This window comes from Malaya genurostris, chromosome 2 (assembly GCF_030247185.1).
Source record: "Malaya genurostris strain Urasoe2022 chromosome 2, Malgen_1.1, whole genome shotgun sequence".
Lineage (NCBI taxonomy): Eukaryota > Metazoa > Arthropoda > Insecta > Diptera > Culicidae > Malaya > Malaya genurostris.
Genome location: NC_080571.1, coordinates 212,201,760 through 212,215,235, shown reverse-complemented (window position 1 = coordinate 212,215,235; position 13,476 = coordinate 212,201,760). Strand labels below are relative to the sequence as shown.

Genomic DNA, 13,476 nt, shown 5'->3' with positions numbered 1-13,476 from the left:
ACGATAAATTTTGCATAAAAAAATACTAATTTTGAGAATATTTGCTTGGGTTTTTATAGAATTACTAGCGGACCACTGCACACTTCGTAGCGCAATAATATGATGTAGAAAATCAAAACTACTTATCAATTTTATTGATTATTGAAGAAAAATATCATTATAATGCTCTATGATAGTGGCCCCAACCTTTTTATATCGCGGACAACTCTAAATTCACGCTACAGACTCATAACGATTATTGACAGTAACAAAAAAGTTAAACGGATGAGAAAATTACGTTCAAATTGAAATGACATATCAGTGGGCATCATTGGAATGCGTGGAATGAAAACTTTTTCTTCTTCTAATTTGCCATTCGAAATTGTAGTCTCGACAACATTTGCTATTAACTTTTCAACTTTTAACTTTTTTCTATACTTGTTTCTCTATTGTCTGCACTTTATTTTGTACTTTGTGTGCTTGTTTCTGTAATTTGTGTGTTTGTTCCTGTACTTTTTGTGATTGTTTCAGAATTTTTTCCTGTGCGTTCTATACCTGCTCACGTATTTTCTGTATTTGGTCCTGTAACTTCTGTGCTTATATCTGTACCATCTGCACATTCTGTACCTTTTTCTGCACTCAATTGTGCCAGTACTTCCTATACTTGTTTCCCTCATTTATGTACTTGGTACTTGGTACTGTCTGTACTTGTTCTGTACCTTCTTTATTTTCTCCTGAACCTAGCTTCTGTACTTGTTCTTTTTTATTTCTGTACCTGTGTCCCGGTGAAATTCTCACAACACAAAAAATATCTTTGGATGGAAATTATTTCGAATACTCTTAAATTAGAATAATCGAACGACCCTCATGATTGCTCGAGATTAGTAAAGTAGAATGGTAGGGTGCTCTGTAAAAATGAATCATCTGACAATTCTCGGTTAATTCAAAGGTTCAAAAGGGCGTATAAGCAAGTTACAGTTTTTCTTTGTTTACTTTCTCTTCTATTAATTACCAAGCGGTTTCCACGTTTATCACTCAACTCTTTGCATGAAATGAAACCCGAAACTTTCGACATTCAAACAGAATAGTGATATCAAAGAAAATCTTTTTAGTCACATCACAATAATCGAAAGAGAGAGTGATTAAAGAGAAACTGTCACTTGCTTAAACGCCTTTTTGAAAAATTACCCGAGAATTGTTTTTGATTCGATTTCAACATTTTTCCCCAAGTCAGGTACACACGTACACTTCGTACTTTAAAGCAGTTTTTTCCTGCTCTTAAGAGTCCCAAATGATTCAAGCAAAATACAACCAAAATAAGTTTGACAGTTTATGAGAAAGAGAGTGGATCATTCGAATAGGTAAAACATGTCGATGGCCCCCTTTTTGGGTCCAATTGAAGACGTTTGGACTCAAATAAATAATCGAACTTGCAATATGAAGAAATTGACGAAATTGGGAGGTCGTTTCGAGAAAAATTTACACAAAATCTCGTCCAAAAATATCTTCAAAGGTATGGGAAATGCTTATGAAAAATTTAAGCCGAGAAAATTTCCTTCTAATTCGAATGGGATTGTTCCAAAAACTAGAGAGCCGGACAGTTTTGGTGTTTGAGTTAACGGTCTTAAATTGAAGTGGCAGCACACCTCAATCCTGTTGTCTCAGCGCATTATGACAGCAATAATTATATCTATCAAGAAGATAAGATTCACATTTCTGGAGTTTTAGTAAAACAACGAATCATAAAAAAACGTTAATCACTTTCTTTTCTTATAGTCGTTTCATAATTTGACTTCACGGCATTGAACCCAAATTTATATATCGGAAAATGGTAACCTGTATGATATTCGTTTGGCGCCCCTACTTAATTGAACATGTGATTCGAAATAAAGAAACACGTGAATCAAGTAGGCTCAGTGAAATTTTTGCACAAATCAGCTCGTTTGGCGCCAAACGGTTTTATTAATAATCTAGTGTTCACATTTTGCTCTCCAGCGGGCAGCAACATTGCATAACTCGATACGCGCCAAACAATCATCGGAGATCTAGCATGCATTGAGTGGAAAATTTGCAATTCTAATCGAACCAATTTTCTAGTTTTTCTCTACTTTTCCGGAGAATTTCCTTATGTGCTATAGCCTAAGACCTCCGCATAAACGTCACCTTTCGAACAAAAAAAAACATTTTAAGATCGACCCACGCATACCAAAGAACATTAGCAACACACACTTTTTTCGCTATTATTTTATATATATAGATTGAGCAGAGTCGCGTTGTTGGTCGTGTTTCCCCACTGTGCAATGGCTCTGCACACTAAGAATCAGCTGCGAAGTTTGTTGAAACAAAAGGTCAAACTCCGTAACAGCAATGTAATCCCAAGGCTTTGTTTTTGAGCATAAGAACAAATGTATTGAAAAAGTGAAGTGATGCATTTGATATTGTTCGTTTGATTATTGGTCGACACACTTAAAACCGATTGTCGAGCTGGGCACAATGAAATGTCGGATACACGAAATTTGAATTGATTGTTTCGTATTCTTCTTCATTGTTTCCGAAACTTATTGAGGTAAAATTCTGAAACCAGTCAAACGTAATTCTGAACATATGAAAACAGTTATTTTAAATGAGATATACAGTTATTTTACATATAGAAAGGCTAAGCAATGACTTGAAAAAATGACTAGTGTCATATACCATTTGACTCAGTCCGTCGATTTTTGTGTCCTCAGAAATACTCCAATCGGTAGCTATTATCAGTAGGCAGCCAAACAAACCGATTCCGGCTATCCTGGTTTCCGGTTTTCGATTAACGACGGTAGATCATAGTCATATGCTCAAAATGGATTTTACTCACTTTTTCAGAGATTGCAGAACCGATATTCCCAATCTTAGGGTCAAATGAAATATTTTATGCTAGTAGCAATAATTACAGCATGTTTTCGGATTCAACATATATTTACATCGTCAAAACCTTCTAAATCTGAATAAAAACTAGTAGATTTTGTACGTCATGCTAGTTGATGGTCATACGAACCGACATCGTTTGTACAGGTTTTGTTGCTGTTATCCACTTATAAATGAATATATAAAAATCAAAAAAATATCTGTGTTACTGTACTCGGAAAAATTTTCTTAATTTTAACCTCACATACAAAAAAAAAACACTGTAATGCATGTTGGAGTGGAATGGAGTGCCTGTTGCTACGTTTAACTTATTTCATGTTTCGAATGTAGCCAATCAGTTTTCTTGACTATGAAATCCAAAATAGACAATCGCCGGAGATTGATTTGAGAACCATCTTTCATGCTGTGATTCGTTCAGGTTCCGGTCATTTCCTAGGACATCTCAAAGGAAAAAAAATCGGAAATATACGGCACCGCAACTCGGTGATGAGGTGAAATCAGTACTTACGTTTTACTCTTAGAAACTGCTGATTGCTGACGGTTTCCCCTTCGCCGTTGATTGCACTGCAAGCGTAATATCCGGCCGATTGCTTTACCACCTTTTGCAGTACCAGACTCTGGTTGGTTTGGATAACCCGGGCAGAAGCGTTGTGTAGCAGTAGCGTGTCCTGTGGCCCCGAAGGTTCATAGTAAGCCCACCATCCAGAACACGATGAACGATGATTGAGGAAAAAGGAAAGTAAACGTACGGTCATAAAAAGCAAATTTTGAAATGATGGATGGAAGTACTTACATCGTGAAACCAGAGCAGCTTTCTCCACGAAGGGTTGGATTTTACATGGCATTCAAAATAAACGTCATCGCCTTCCTTGATGTCGTCGGGAGCAAGTGTGGACCCAAGTTGTACGGTCACAATCGGCGGATCTGAAGGAAAGGGCACACGGAATGTGATTTTAGTCATTGGCAATTAGATCAGCTTCCTGGTTGACACTTACACACAACATTCATTTTCCAGGTCGTTTCGAGGAACAACCCATTGACGTTGGGGTTTTCGGCCCGGCAGGTCAGTGTTTTTCCGTCGTCCTCCGTGCTAGGCGAGAAGCTAAGCGTCGAAATGGTTGTATTATGACTGATTATGTCATCTTTGGTACGCCGCATTTGACGTTTACCCTTGTACCAGGTGATGATTGCGTTAGGTCGAGAACCGGTGCTTTGACAGGACACCTCGTAACGCTTATCGGCCACTATGGCATCAGGGGCATCGATTACTTTCACCGTAAGCGGTTTTACTGTAAAGAGAATAAGACAATATTTGAGTTGGGAGAACAGAGAAAATTTCAGAGAATGTTTGTGTAGCTCGACAGAACGATATGACGATATTATAATCAACTTTCAATGTAGCCAAATGAGAACAACCCAATCAACAACTGAAGCAATACTGGACTAATAATTAGATGAATAAAGAATAATCAAATAAACAAATGAACAAATAAACAAATAAACAAATAAACAAATAAACAAATAAACAAATAAACAAATAAACAAATAAACAAATAAACAAATAAACAAATAAACAAATAAACAAATGAACAAATAAACAAATAAACAAATAAACAAATAAACAAATAAACAAATAAACAAATAAACAAATAAACAAATAAACAAATAAACAAATAAACAAATAAACAAATAAACAAATAAACAAATAAACAAATAAACAAATAAACAAATAAACAAATAAACAAATAAACAAATAAACAAATAAACAAATAAACAAATAAACAAATAAACAAATAAACAAATAAACAAATAAACAAATAAACAAATAAACAAATAAACAAATAAACAAATAAACAAATAAACAAATAAACAAATAAACAAATAAACAAATAAACAAATAAACAAATAAACAAATAAACAAATAAACAAATAAACAAATAAACAAATAAACAAATAAACAAATAAACAAATAAACAAATAAACAAATAAACAAATAAACAAATAAACAAATAAACAAATAAACAAATAAACAAATAAACAAATAAACAAATAAACAAATAAACAAATAAACAAATAAACAAATAAACAAATAAACAAATAAACAAATAAACAAATAAACAAATAAACAAATAAACAAATAAACAAATAAACAAATAAACAAATAAACAAATAAACAAATAAACAAATAAACAAATAAACAAATAAACAAATAAACAAATAAACAAATAAACAAATAAACAAATAAACAAATAAACAAATAAACAAATAAACAAATAAACAAATAAACAAATAAACAAATAAACAAATAAACAAATAAACAAATAAACAAATAAACAAATAAACAAATAAACAAATAAACAAATAAACGAATAAACAAATAAACAAATAAACAAATAAACAAATAAACAAATAAACAAATAAACAAATAAACAAATAAACAAATAAACAAATAAACAAATAAACAAATAAACAAATAAACAAATAAACAAATAAACAAATAAACAAATAAACAAATAAACAAATAAACAAATAAACAAATAAACAAATAAACAAATAAACAAATAAACAAATAAACAAATAAACAAATAAACAAATAAACAAATAAACAAATAAACAAATAAACAAATAAACAAATAAACAAATAAACAAATAAACAAATAAACAAATAAACAAATAAACAAATAAACAAATAAACAAATAAACAAATAAACAAATAAACAAATAAACAAATAAACAAATAAATAAATAAACAAATAAACAAATGAACAAATAAACAAATAAACAAATAAACAAATAAACAAATAAACAAATAAACAAATAAACAAATAAACAAATAAACAAATAAACAAATAAACAAATAAACAAATAAACAAATAAACAAATAAACAAATAAACAAATAAACAAATAAACAAATAAACAAATAAACAAATAAACAAATAAACAAATAAACAAATAAACAAATAAACAAATAAACAAATAAACAAATAAACAAATAAACAAATAAACAAATAAACAAATAAACAAATAAACAAATAAACAAATAAACAAATAAACAAATAAACAAGTAAACAAATAAACAAATAAACAAATAAACAAATAAACAAATAAACAAATAAACAAATAAACAAATAAACAAATAAACAAATAAACAAATAAACAAATAAACAAATAAACAAATAAACAAATAAACAAATAAACAAATAAACAAATAAACAAATAAACAAATAAACAAATAAACAAATAAACAAATAAACAAATAAACAAATAAACAAATAAACAAATAAACAAATAAACAAATAAACAAATAAACAAATAAACAAATAAATTAATAAACAAATAAACAAATAAACAAATAAACAAATAAACAAATAAACAAATAAACAAATAAACAAATAAACAAATAAACAAATAAACAAATAAACAAATAAACAAATAAACAAATAAACAAATAAACAAATAAACAAATAAACAAATAAACAAATAAACAAATAAACAAATAAACAAATAAACAAATAAACAAATAAACAAATAAACAAATAAACAAATAAACAAATAAACAAATAAACAAATAAACAAATAAACAAATAAACAAATAAACAAATAAACAAATAAACAAATAAACAAATAAACAAATAAACAAATAAACAAATAAACAAATAAACAAATAAACAAATAAACAAATAAACAAATAAACAAATAAACAAATAAACAAATAAACAAATAAACAAATAAACAAATAAACAAATAAACAAATAAACAAATAAACAAATAAACAAATAAACAAATAAACAAATAAACAAATAAACAAATAAACAAATAAACAAATAAACAAATAAACAAATAAACAAATAAACAAATAAACAAATAAACAAATAAACAAATAAACAAATAAACAAATAAACAAATAAACAAATAAACAAATAAACAAATAAACAAATAAACAAATAAACAAATAAACAAATAAACAAATAAACAAATAAACAAATAAACAAATAAACAAATAAACAAATAAACAAATAAACAAATAAACAAATAAACAAATAAACAAATAAACAAATAAACAAATAAACAAATAAACAAATAAACAAATAAACAAATAAACAAATAAACAAATAAACAAATAAACAAATAAACAAATAAACAAATAAACAAATAAACAAATAAACAAATAAACAAATAAACAAATAAACAAATAAACAAATAAACAAATAAACAAATAAACAAATAAACAAATAAACAAATAAACAAATAAACAAATAAACTAATAAACAAATAAACAAATAAACAAATAAACAAATAAACTAATAAACAAATAAACAAATAAACAAATAAACAAATAAACAAATAAACAAATAAACAAATAATCAAATAAACAAATAAACAAATAAACAAATAAACAAATAAACAAATAAACAAATAAACAAATAAACAAATAAACAAATAAACAAATAAACAAATAAACAAATAAACAAATAAACAAATAAACAAATAAACAAATAAACAAATAAACAAATAAACAAATAAACAAATAAACAAATAAACAAATAAACAAATAAACAAATAAACAAATAAACAAATAAACAAATAAACAAATAAACAAATAAACAAATAAACAAATAAACAAATAAACAAATAAACAAATAAACAAATAAACAAATAACGACAAAGGAAATGAATCCTAAATATTGGGCTTTAAGACAGGAAAACTGCAGAAGAAGAATAGGAAAACAGAAAGCTCCAAAAAATTGAAAGAGCAAAAAAACAAAAGCAAATGTACTGGCATGATCTAAATATATTGATAGAAATCTGAGATGTAAACTAAAAAATACATTGGAATAAAGCATGTGCCGGTGTACCCATGAATAACAAAATAGTCTCGAATTTTCGCCACTGGATAGCTTAAAATATAGAAAGAATGTGTTTGTCAAATGATCCCCCACAAATATATGAGCTTAGCCGAAAACAGTGAAATTAAACGGAATTTTCAAATAGTGTAATTCAATTAAGGCCACCATGGAATTTTCAAAAAATCAAGAAATTTTTTGAGAGCCCAAAAATTTCATAAAACCTCTTAGATTGAGAAAAAATATTTGTGGTCAAAATGAATCTCAAACTGGTTGTCCATGACAGTTTGGGAAGGTGAACTTTTTTTTATAAACAATACAATATGAAATTTTCATGTAAAAAATTGAGCTTTTTGCTTATGTGAATATAATTAAAAAAAAAATAGCACGGGGTATACTAGTTTATGATATATACTTGAAAAATAATTTGGATCTTGTTCCTGCTTTAATTTTGAAGATACAGCCGGTACGTCCGTTTTGGACCTTCCGGCAAACTAGCCGCAGCAACTTGGTAATGAAGAGGCTATTTTTTATCGGAATTATGTACCAATATTTATTCTTGTACGTTCAAGTACACTTGATTAAACTGAAAAATATGTTTGGAAAGCTTTCACTTTGTTTCCGGAAAGCGTTTCTGAAATTACCTTATTTTTTTACGTGCATGGTGGACTCACCCTTTAAATGGAAGTAGGTGTCAAACTATAGAGATAATGATAATAAAAATCATAGCTATCACAATTGCAACAAATTCCATGCAGGAAAGAGATTGATAAACCAAATAAAATCAGCGCATTCATGCACAGCACGATATAAAACGTATGAATGGAATTTGCAGCCTATTGGACAAAACATAGGAAAATGTAGTAGCAGGTTTAGACACACTCGCGCTTTGCTCGCTATGCACCCCTTTTCACTCCAGCTAGTCACTGTAGCACATTCTTTCCGGTCTTTTGAAACTGTACAGAAATATTGTTAATTTAATTTGAACCATACTCACAGTGCATGTCCAGCACGTAACTGGTTTCCTTTGCTTCAGCTAGCCGGGTGTTCATGGTCTGACAGGTGAATATGGAGTTTAGATCACTGCGCTGGATCGTTGGCCACAGCAGCCGGTTCTCGATGATGTCTCCGGAATTGTGCTCAAACTGGTCGTCCACGATTACGCCGTTTATCAACCATCGGACCTCAGGTTGGGGTCGACCTGTGGGTGAAAAGCGGATGCTACTGTAGCGGGCGAGTGTAGAAAACAGGTAACTTTCGTGTCGATCCGGTTCATGCTGTACAGTCGAGTGTTTTGCCCTGTAGAACTGAATACGATTTGCGTTCGATAGAACACACGTTTGTAGGTGGACAGGCCAAAATATGGTCCAATTTAAATAGACACCACGAAAATATACACACAGTTTCGTGCCACGACCGGTAGCTGCTATCTCGAGTCCTTCCAACCGAGCAGCTAAGACATCCAGAAGCAGTCCATGTTTTGGCCTAATCAGGGCCGCTATTCAACCACCAGTCTCCCATTTAGTAGCAACACAAACCAGAAAATACGTGTACTCCGGCCCACGAGAACGTGCAATAGGGTGGCAAATAGATGTCTGGAACAATTTTGGTTTCATAAACCACGTTGAAATAGTTTCTATTGGGTTATAAAACTTCCTTGTGGAATATTATTTCTATATCATTGTGCTCGGCCGTGATATTTTACATAGTTCATCTAAGCGAATATTCCAAACACTAACACACCGAATGTTTAACAAATACTCGGATTATTTTCAATAGAATTGTAATTAGGTTTTAGTTGTTTTTTGTGGAACAAAAAGGTAGTTCGAAAAAAAAACTGCTCAGAACTTGATAGTTCTACCGATAGAACTAGTTCTGTTGAACCGTTCTTTCATTCTTCTGAAATGTTGTATATTTCTCCGAAAAAATATGAGAACCATGAATTATATTTTGTAGTCAACAAATTTAATAATAGTGAGTGCTGTTTGGTATGTACTTTAACCAATAATCATTTTCTGTTGTGTACTTTTTTAAAGATTACGAATAATATGCAACACTGACCATATTTCTAAAACCTGCCTAAGACCGTTTCAAAATAGCCAGTTAATGTGTACACCTTTTTAAAGAATTTGATTTCTCCCATATTCATTGAAAAAACCTGTTTTAGTCCACCTAGTAGTATAATGATGCCTTTCTCATATTACTCATAACATCATAAATATTACTTGTATTCGCAAAAGCAACTGTACATTGAATAGAAATAGGAAAGTTCGTTCGAACTTAATCTAACAAACTCTGGAAATCCTGTTTACCCTGTAATTCCGGAACCGGAAGTAGTATCCACAACAAATTTAGGAATTCCGTATGAAACTGTAAGAATTTTCCTTTGAACCTATAAGTTTGTGAATATCGTTTGGGACATCTTGAAGGAAAACGAGTGCGTTTTTCTTCCGAAACCGGATTCAGAAGACCGGAATAGACGAAGTTGGTTTGTTTGCCAGCAACAAATATGACCTCCGAATTGGAACAGTTTTGAACCTATTTAAACTTAGACTTAGTATCTCATGCTCTATTTCGATTAAACCAATTAAACGAAATCTAACAAACAAAGTAAACCTACGTTTCTGTTACTTTTGCTAATGTAAGTCAAGCTAAACAGCATGAACCGGCATCTTAAAATATGTAGTAGGATTATTATTATTATTATTATTATTAATATTATTATTATTATTATTATTATTATTTACATCACTACACCACCGGCACGGTATTACTGCACTACCGGCTGTGAAAATTGCATTTTCTAATAAATGTCAATTCATTGACATTCTTTTATTTTTTTACATCATTTATTTCACCCCGGGTTATCATTCTTTTATTCTCTCTGTCACATTTATCATAAAAAAGCTAAAAATTTTATCAACCGCAGCACCGTCTTTTACCAATATCACACACTAGTAGCAGACATGACGATTTGAAAACTTTGACACTCATCGCCCTGTAACTGCGGAACCGTAGGTCGGATCCGAATGAAATTTCACAGTAGCTTTAAAGATAATATGAGCTTTAATTCAAATCAAGTTTTGTGAAATCGGTTCAAGCATCGCAGAAAAAATCTAAGAAAATTCTATTTTTGGAGTTTTTCTTTCGCCACTTTCGGTGCTTCCGGAACAGGAACAGGGTGGACCAGTAGTGCCGAATTAAGCTTTTATGCCCACAAACTAACAAGCTCTGCTAACTAGAAGAATTTATCAGACAGTTTTATGGGATTCGTACCAGTTTTTAACCATCGTTCGTGAAAAAATACTAATGAAATTGGTAATTTTCCACTCTTCTTGCTTCAGTTCCGGAGCCGGAAGTCGGATCCGGAAGTCGGATACGGATAAAATGTTTATAAATTTGTAGGAAACTGTAAGACCTTTAAGACTTATTTTGTGAAAATAGGTTAAGCCGTTTCAGAGAAAATTGAGTGCGCACTTTTTCTATAATTTTTTGCATATTACAATGTAACTCCGGAGCCGAAAGTCGGATCCAAATGAAATTCAATAGCAGGCTATTGAACCACGAGACCTTTCATTTGAATCTTAGTTTGAGAAAATCGATTCAGCCATCTCTGATAAAAGTGAGTGCATATTTTGGGTACACACGCACACACACAGAGAGAGAGAGAGAGAGACATTTGCTCAGTTCGTCAATCTGAGTCGAATGGTCCGGGCTTCGGTAAAAAATAGAGAACTATCATTCTTTAAGAAAGAACTCTAGTTCATTCATTATTTTAAACGCTATTAAACTAGTTCTTTAGAGCAGTTTGCGAACTGATTGCTAATCTCTAGTTCAGAGGTTCTATTTGTTATCTGGAACAGTTCAAACAAATTTTTCAAACCGACAATGAAGGTGATCATTGCAGTCGTATGTTTATATTTATTGTGTTTCATTTGTACCCGTGAAAGTTATAAAACTAGTGAGCAGTTCTGGATATGGTGTCCAAGCAATCAGGCTTAAAATAGTACTCCGATTTGAATGAAACTTTGCACGACTTCAGTATAGCAAAAACTTCTTGTTTTCCATGGATGGAAAGACCAATTCGACTCTAGACTGACTTATAAAAAGAGTTCATGTATTTTTGCATGCTCTTCCTTTGAATCGTTGTAACTCAAAAAACGTGATTAATCCACCTAACAGTGAGATGATACCTTTTTTTTATCAATCCGCATGTGTTTTTTGCATGAATATTCTTCGGTGTTTAAGTTTTCATGACATTATTTTAATGACCGTCGTTTTAAGCGACAATTTGAGATTTTAATCACTAATTACTCTGTAATGTCGAAACTGCAAATAGGATCGAATTTAAATCTAGAAGTGTGATAATCGATTAAACATGCCATGATATGTAAGTTCCACTTTAGAGTTTACGGTAATTTAAGGTACTTCCAGAGCCGGTATTCAGGAACCAGCATAACCCAAACCGATTCGTATGGCCATATGACGAATAAATTACAGTTTTGAGTACAACTTTGAAGCTTAATTGGATAAAATTCATTAATTTTTGTATGTATGTATAAAACTAATTAATTTTGTATATAAGTTTAATTCAATTTGAATTTTTGTTTCTGAAATTTGATTAGGCTTTTTTGAGAAAACGATTGAGCTTTGAGAAACGATTTTATACTGGAACCGGAATTCTAAAATCGGTATGGCCGAAGTCAGATAAATTCACCTGAATAGCTGTATAGTTTACATTTGTTTCAAAATATTTGAAAATCAGTGAAGACATCTTTGAGAAATCATAACACGAATTAAATTTTTAGGTGCCTTCTGAATCGACAACTGAATACCACTAAAACTGAAAAAAGTTAATATTTTTTATCGACTATCCAAATCTGCTAACCCGATAAACCTGATTAATTTATGTGGAATAGACATTTTTATACCAATCACCCTGTATCTCCAAAACCGGAAGTTGGATCTGACTGAAGAGCAAGATGTTTTATAGAATCTTGCAACTTTTCATTTGAATCTTAGATCGGTTCAGCCATCTACGAGAAGAATGAGTTACACAATTTTGATTTCGTTTCATATATCATCCTATAGTTCCGGAACCAGAGGTCGGAACCCAACATAATTCAGGAACTTTGTTTGGGAGCATACGACTTTTCGTATGAATCTGAATTTGTAGAAAAGAAATTTTCAGAGAAAATTGAGTGAAATTATTTGTCACACACGCATTTGCTGATCTCGACGAACTGATTCGAATGGTATATGGATGTTATGTTCTTCCAGCATTTATTGCTGTAAGTAGTTTAAAACAATATAATTAAAAAAAATCTGCCATCATCTGGTTTATATATGTCATATTCGAACGATTATGTTGCCAAAAACGAGCCGTGCTAAAATCGGTCCGAGGCAAATTGTCATGAAAAAGGATGCTGTACACAGTCTTTTTGGTACTTAGAAACAATTGAATGTAACAGAATAAAAAATCGTGTTTTCCGTTGCTCCCAAGCATTACTTTGTCATACAGCGCTCAAAACTCCTACTGCTGGAATAGGGGGAAAAGTCGTTTACACAAAAATTTCGATATCTCCGTTAAAAATGGACGGATTTTAACAATCTATGGCTTGTTGTATAGGTATTATCGTGCGGAATCTAAGTCTGAAAACATATTCTGTTTTCAAGGTCAATTGTGACAGATACTGTCAAAAAACTGAAAATTTTGACATAAAACTTCGAATAACTCAAAAAGTAAAC

At 30.5% G+C, this 13,476-nt stretch overlaps 1 protein-coding gene across 5 annotated transcripts in view; it reads right to left on the bottom strand.

The window, feature by feature from the left end:
• LOC131427403 (nephrin-like) overlaps nt 1-13,476 on the bottom strand; it is a 219,118-nt gene that overhangs the window by 60,600 nt on the left and 145,042 nt on the right. For all 5 annotated transcript variants that reach the window (XM_058590556.1, XM_058590557.1, XM_058590558.1 and 2 more), the window contains 4 exons: nt 8,726-8,929; nt 3,879-4,172; nt 3,677-3,807; nt 3,392-3,551 (listed from right to left, as the gene is read on the bottom strand). In XM_058590556.1, coding sequence (XP_058446539.1) covers nt 3,392-3,551; nt 3,677-3,807; nt 3,879-4,172; nt 8,726-8,929 — 789 coding nt within the window. The remainder of the gene's footprint in view (nt 1-3,391; nt 3,552-3,676; nt 3,808-3,878; nt 4,173-8,725; nt 8,930-13,476) is intronic.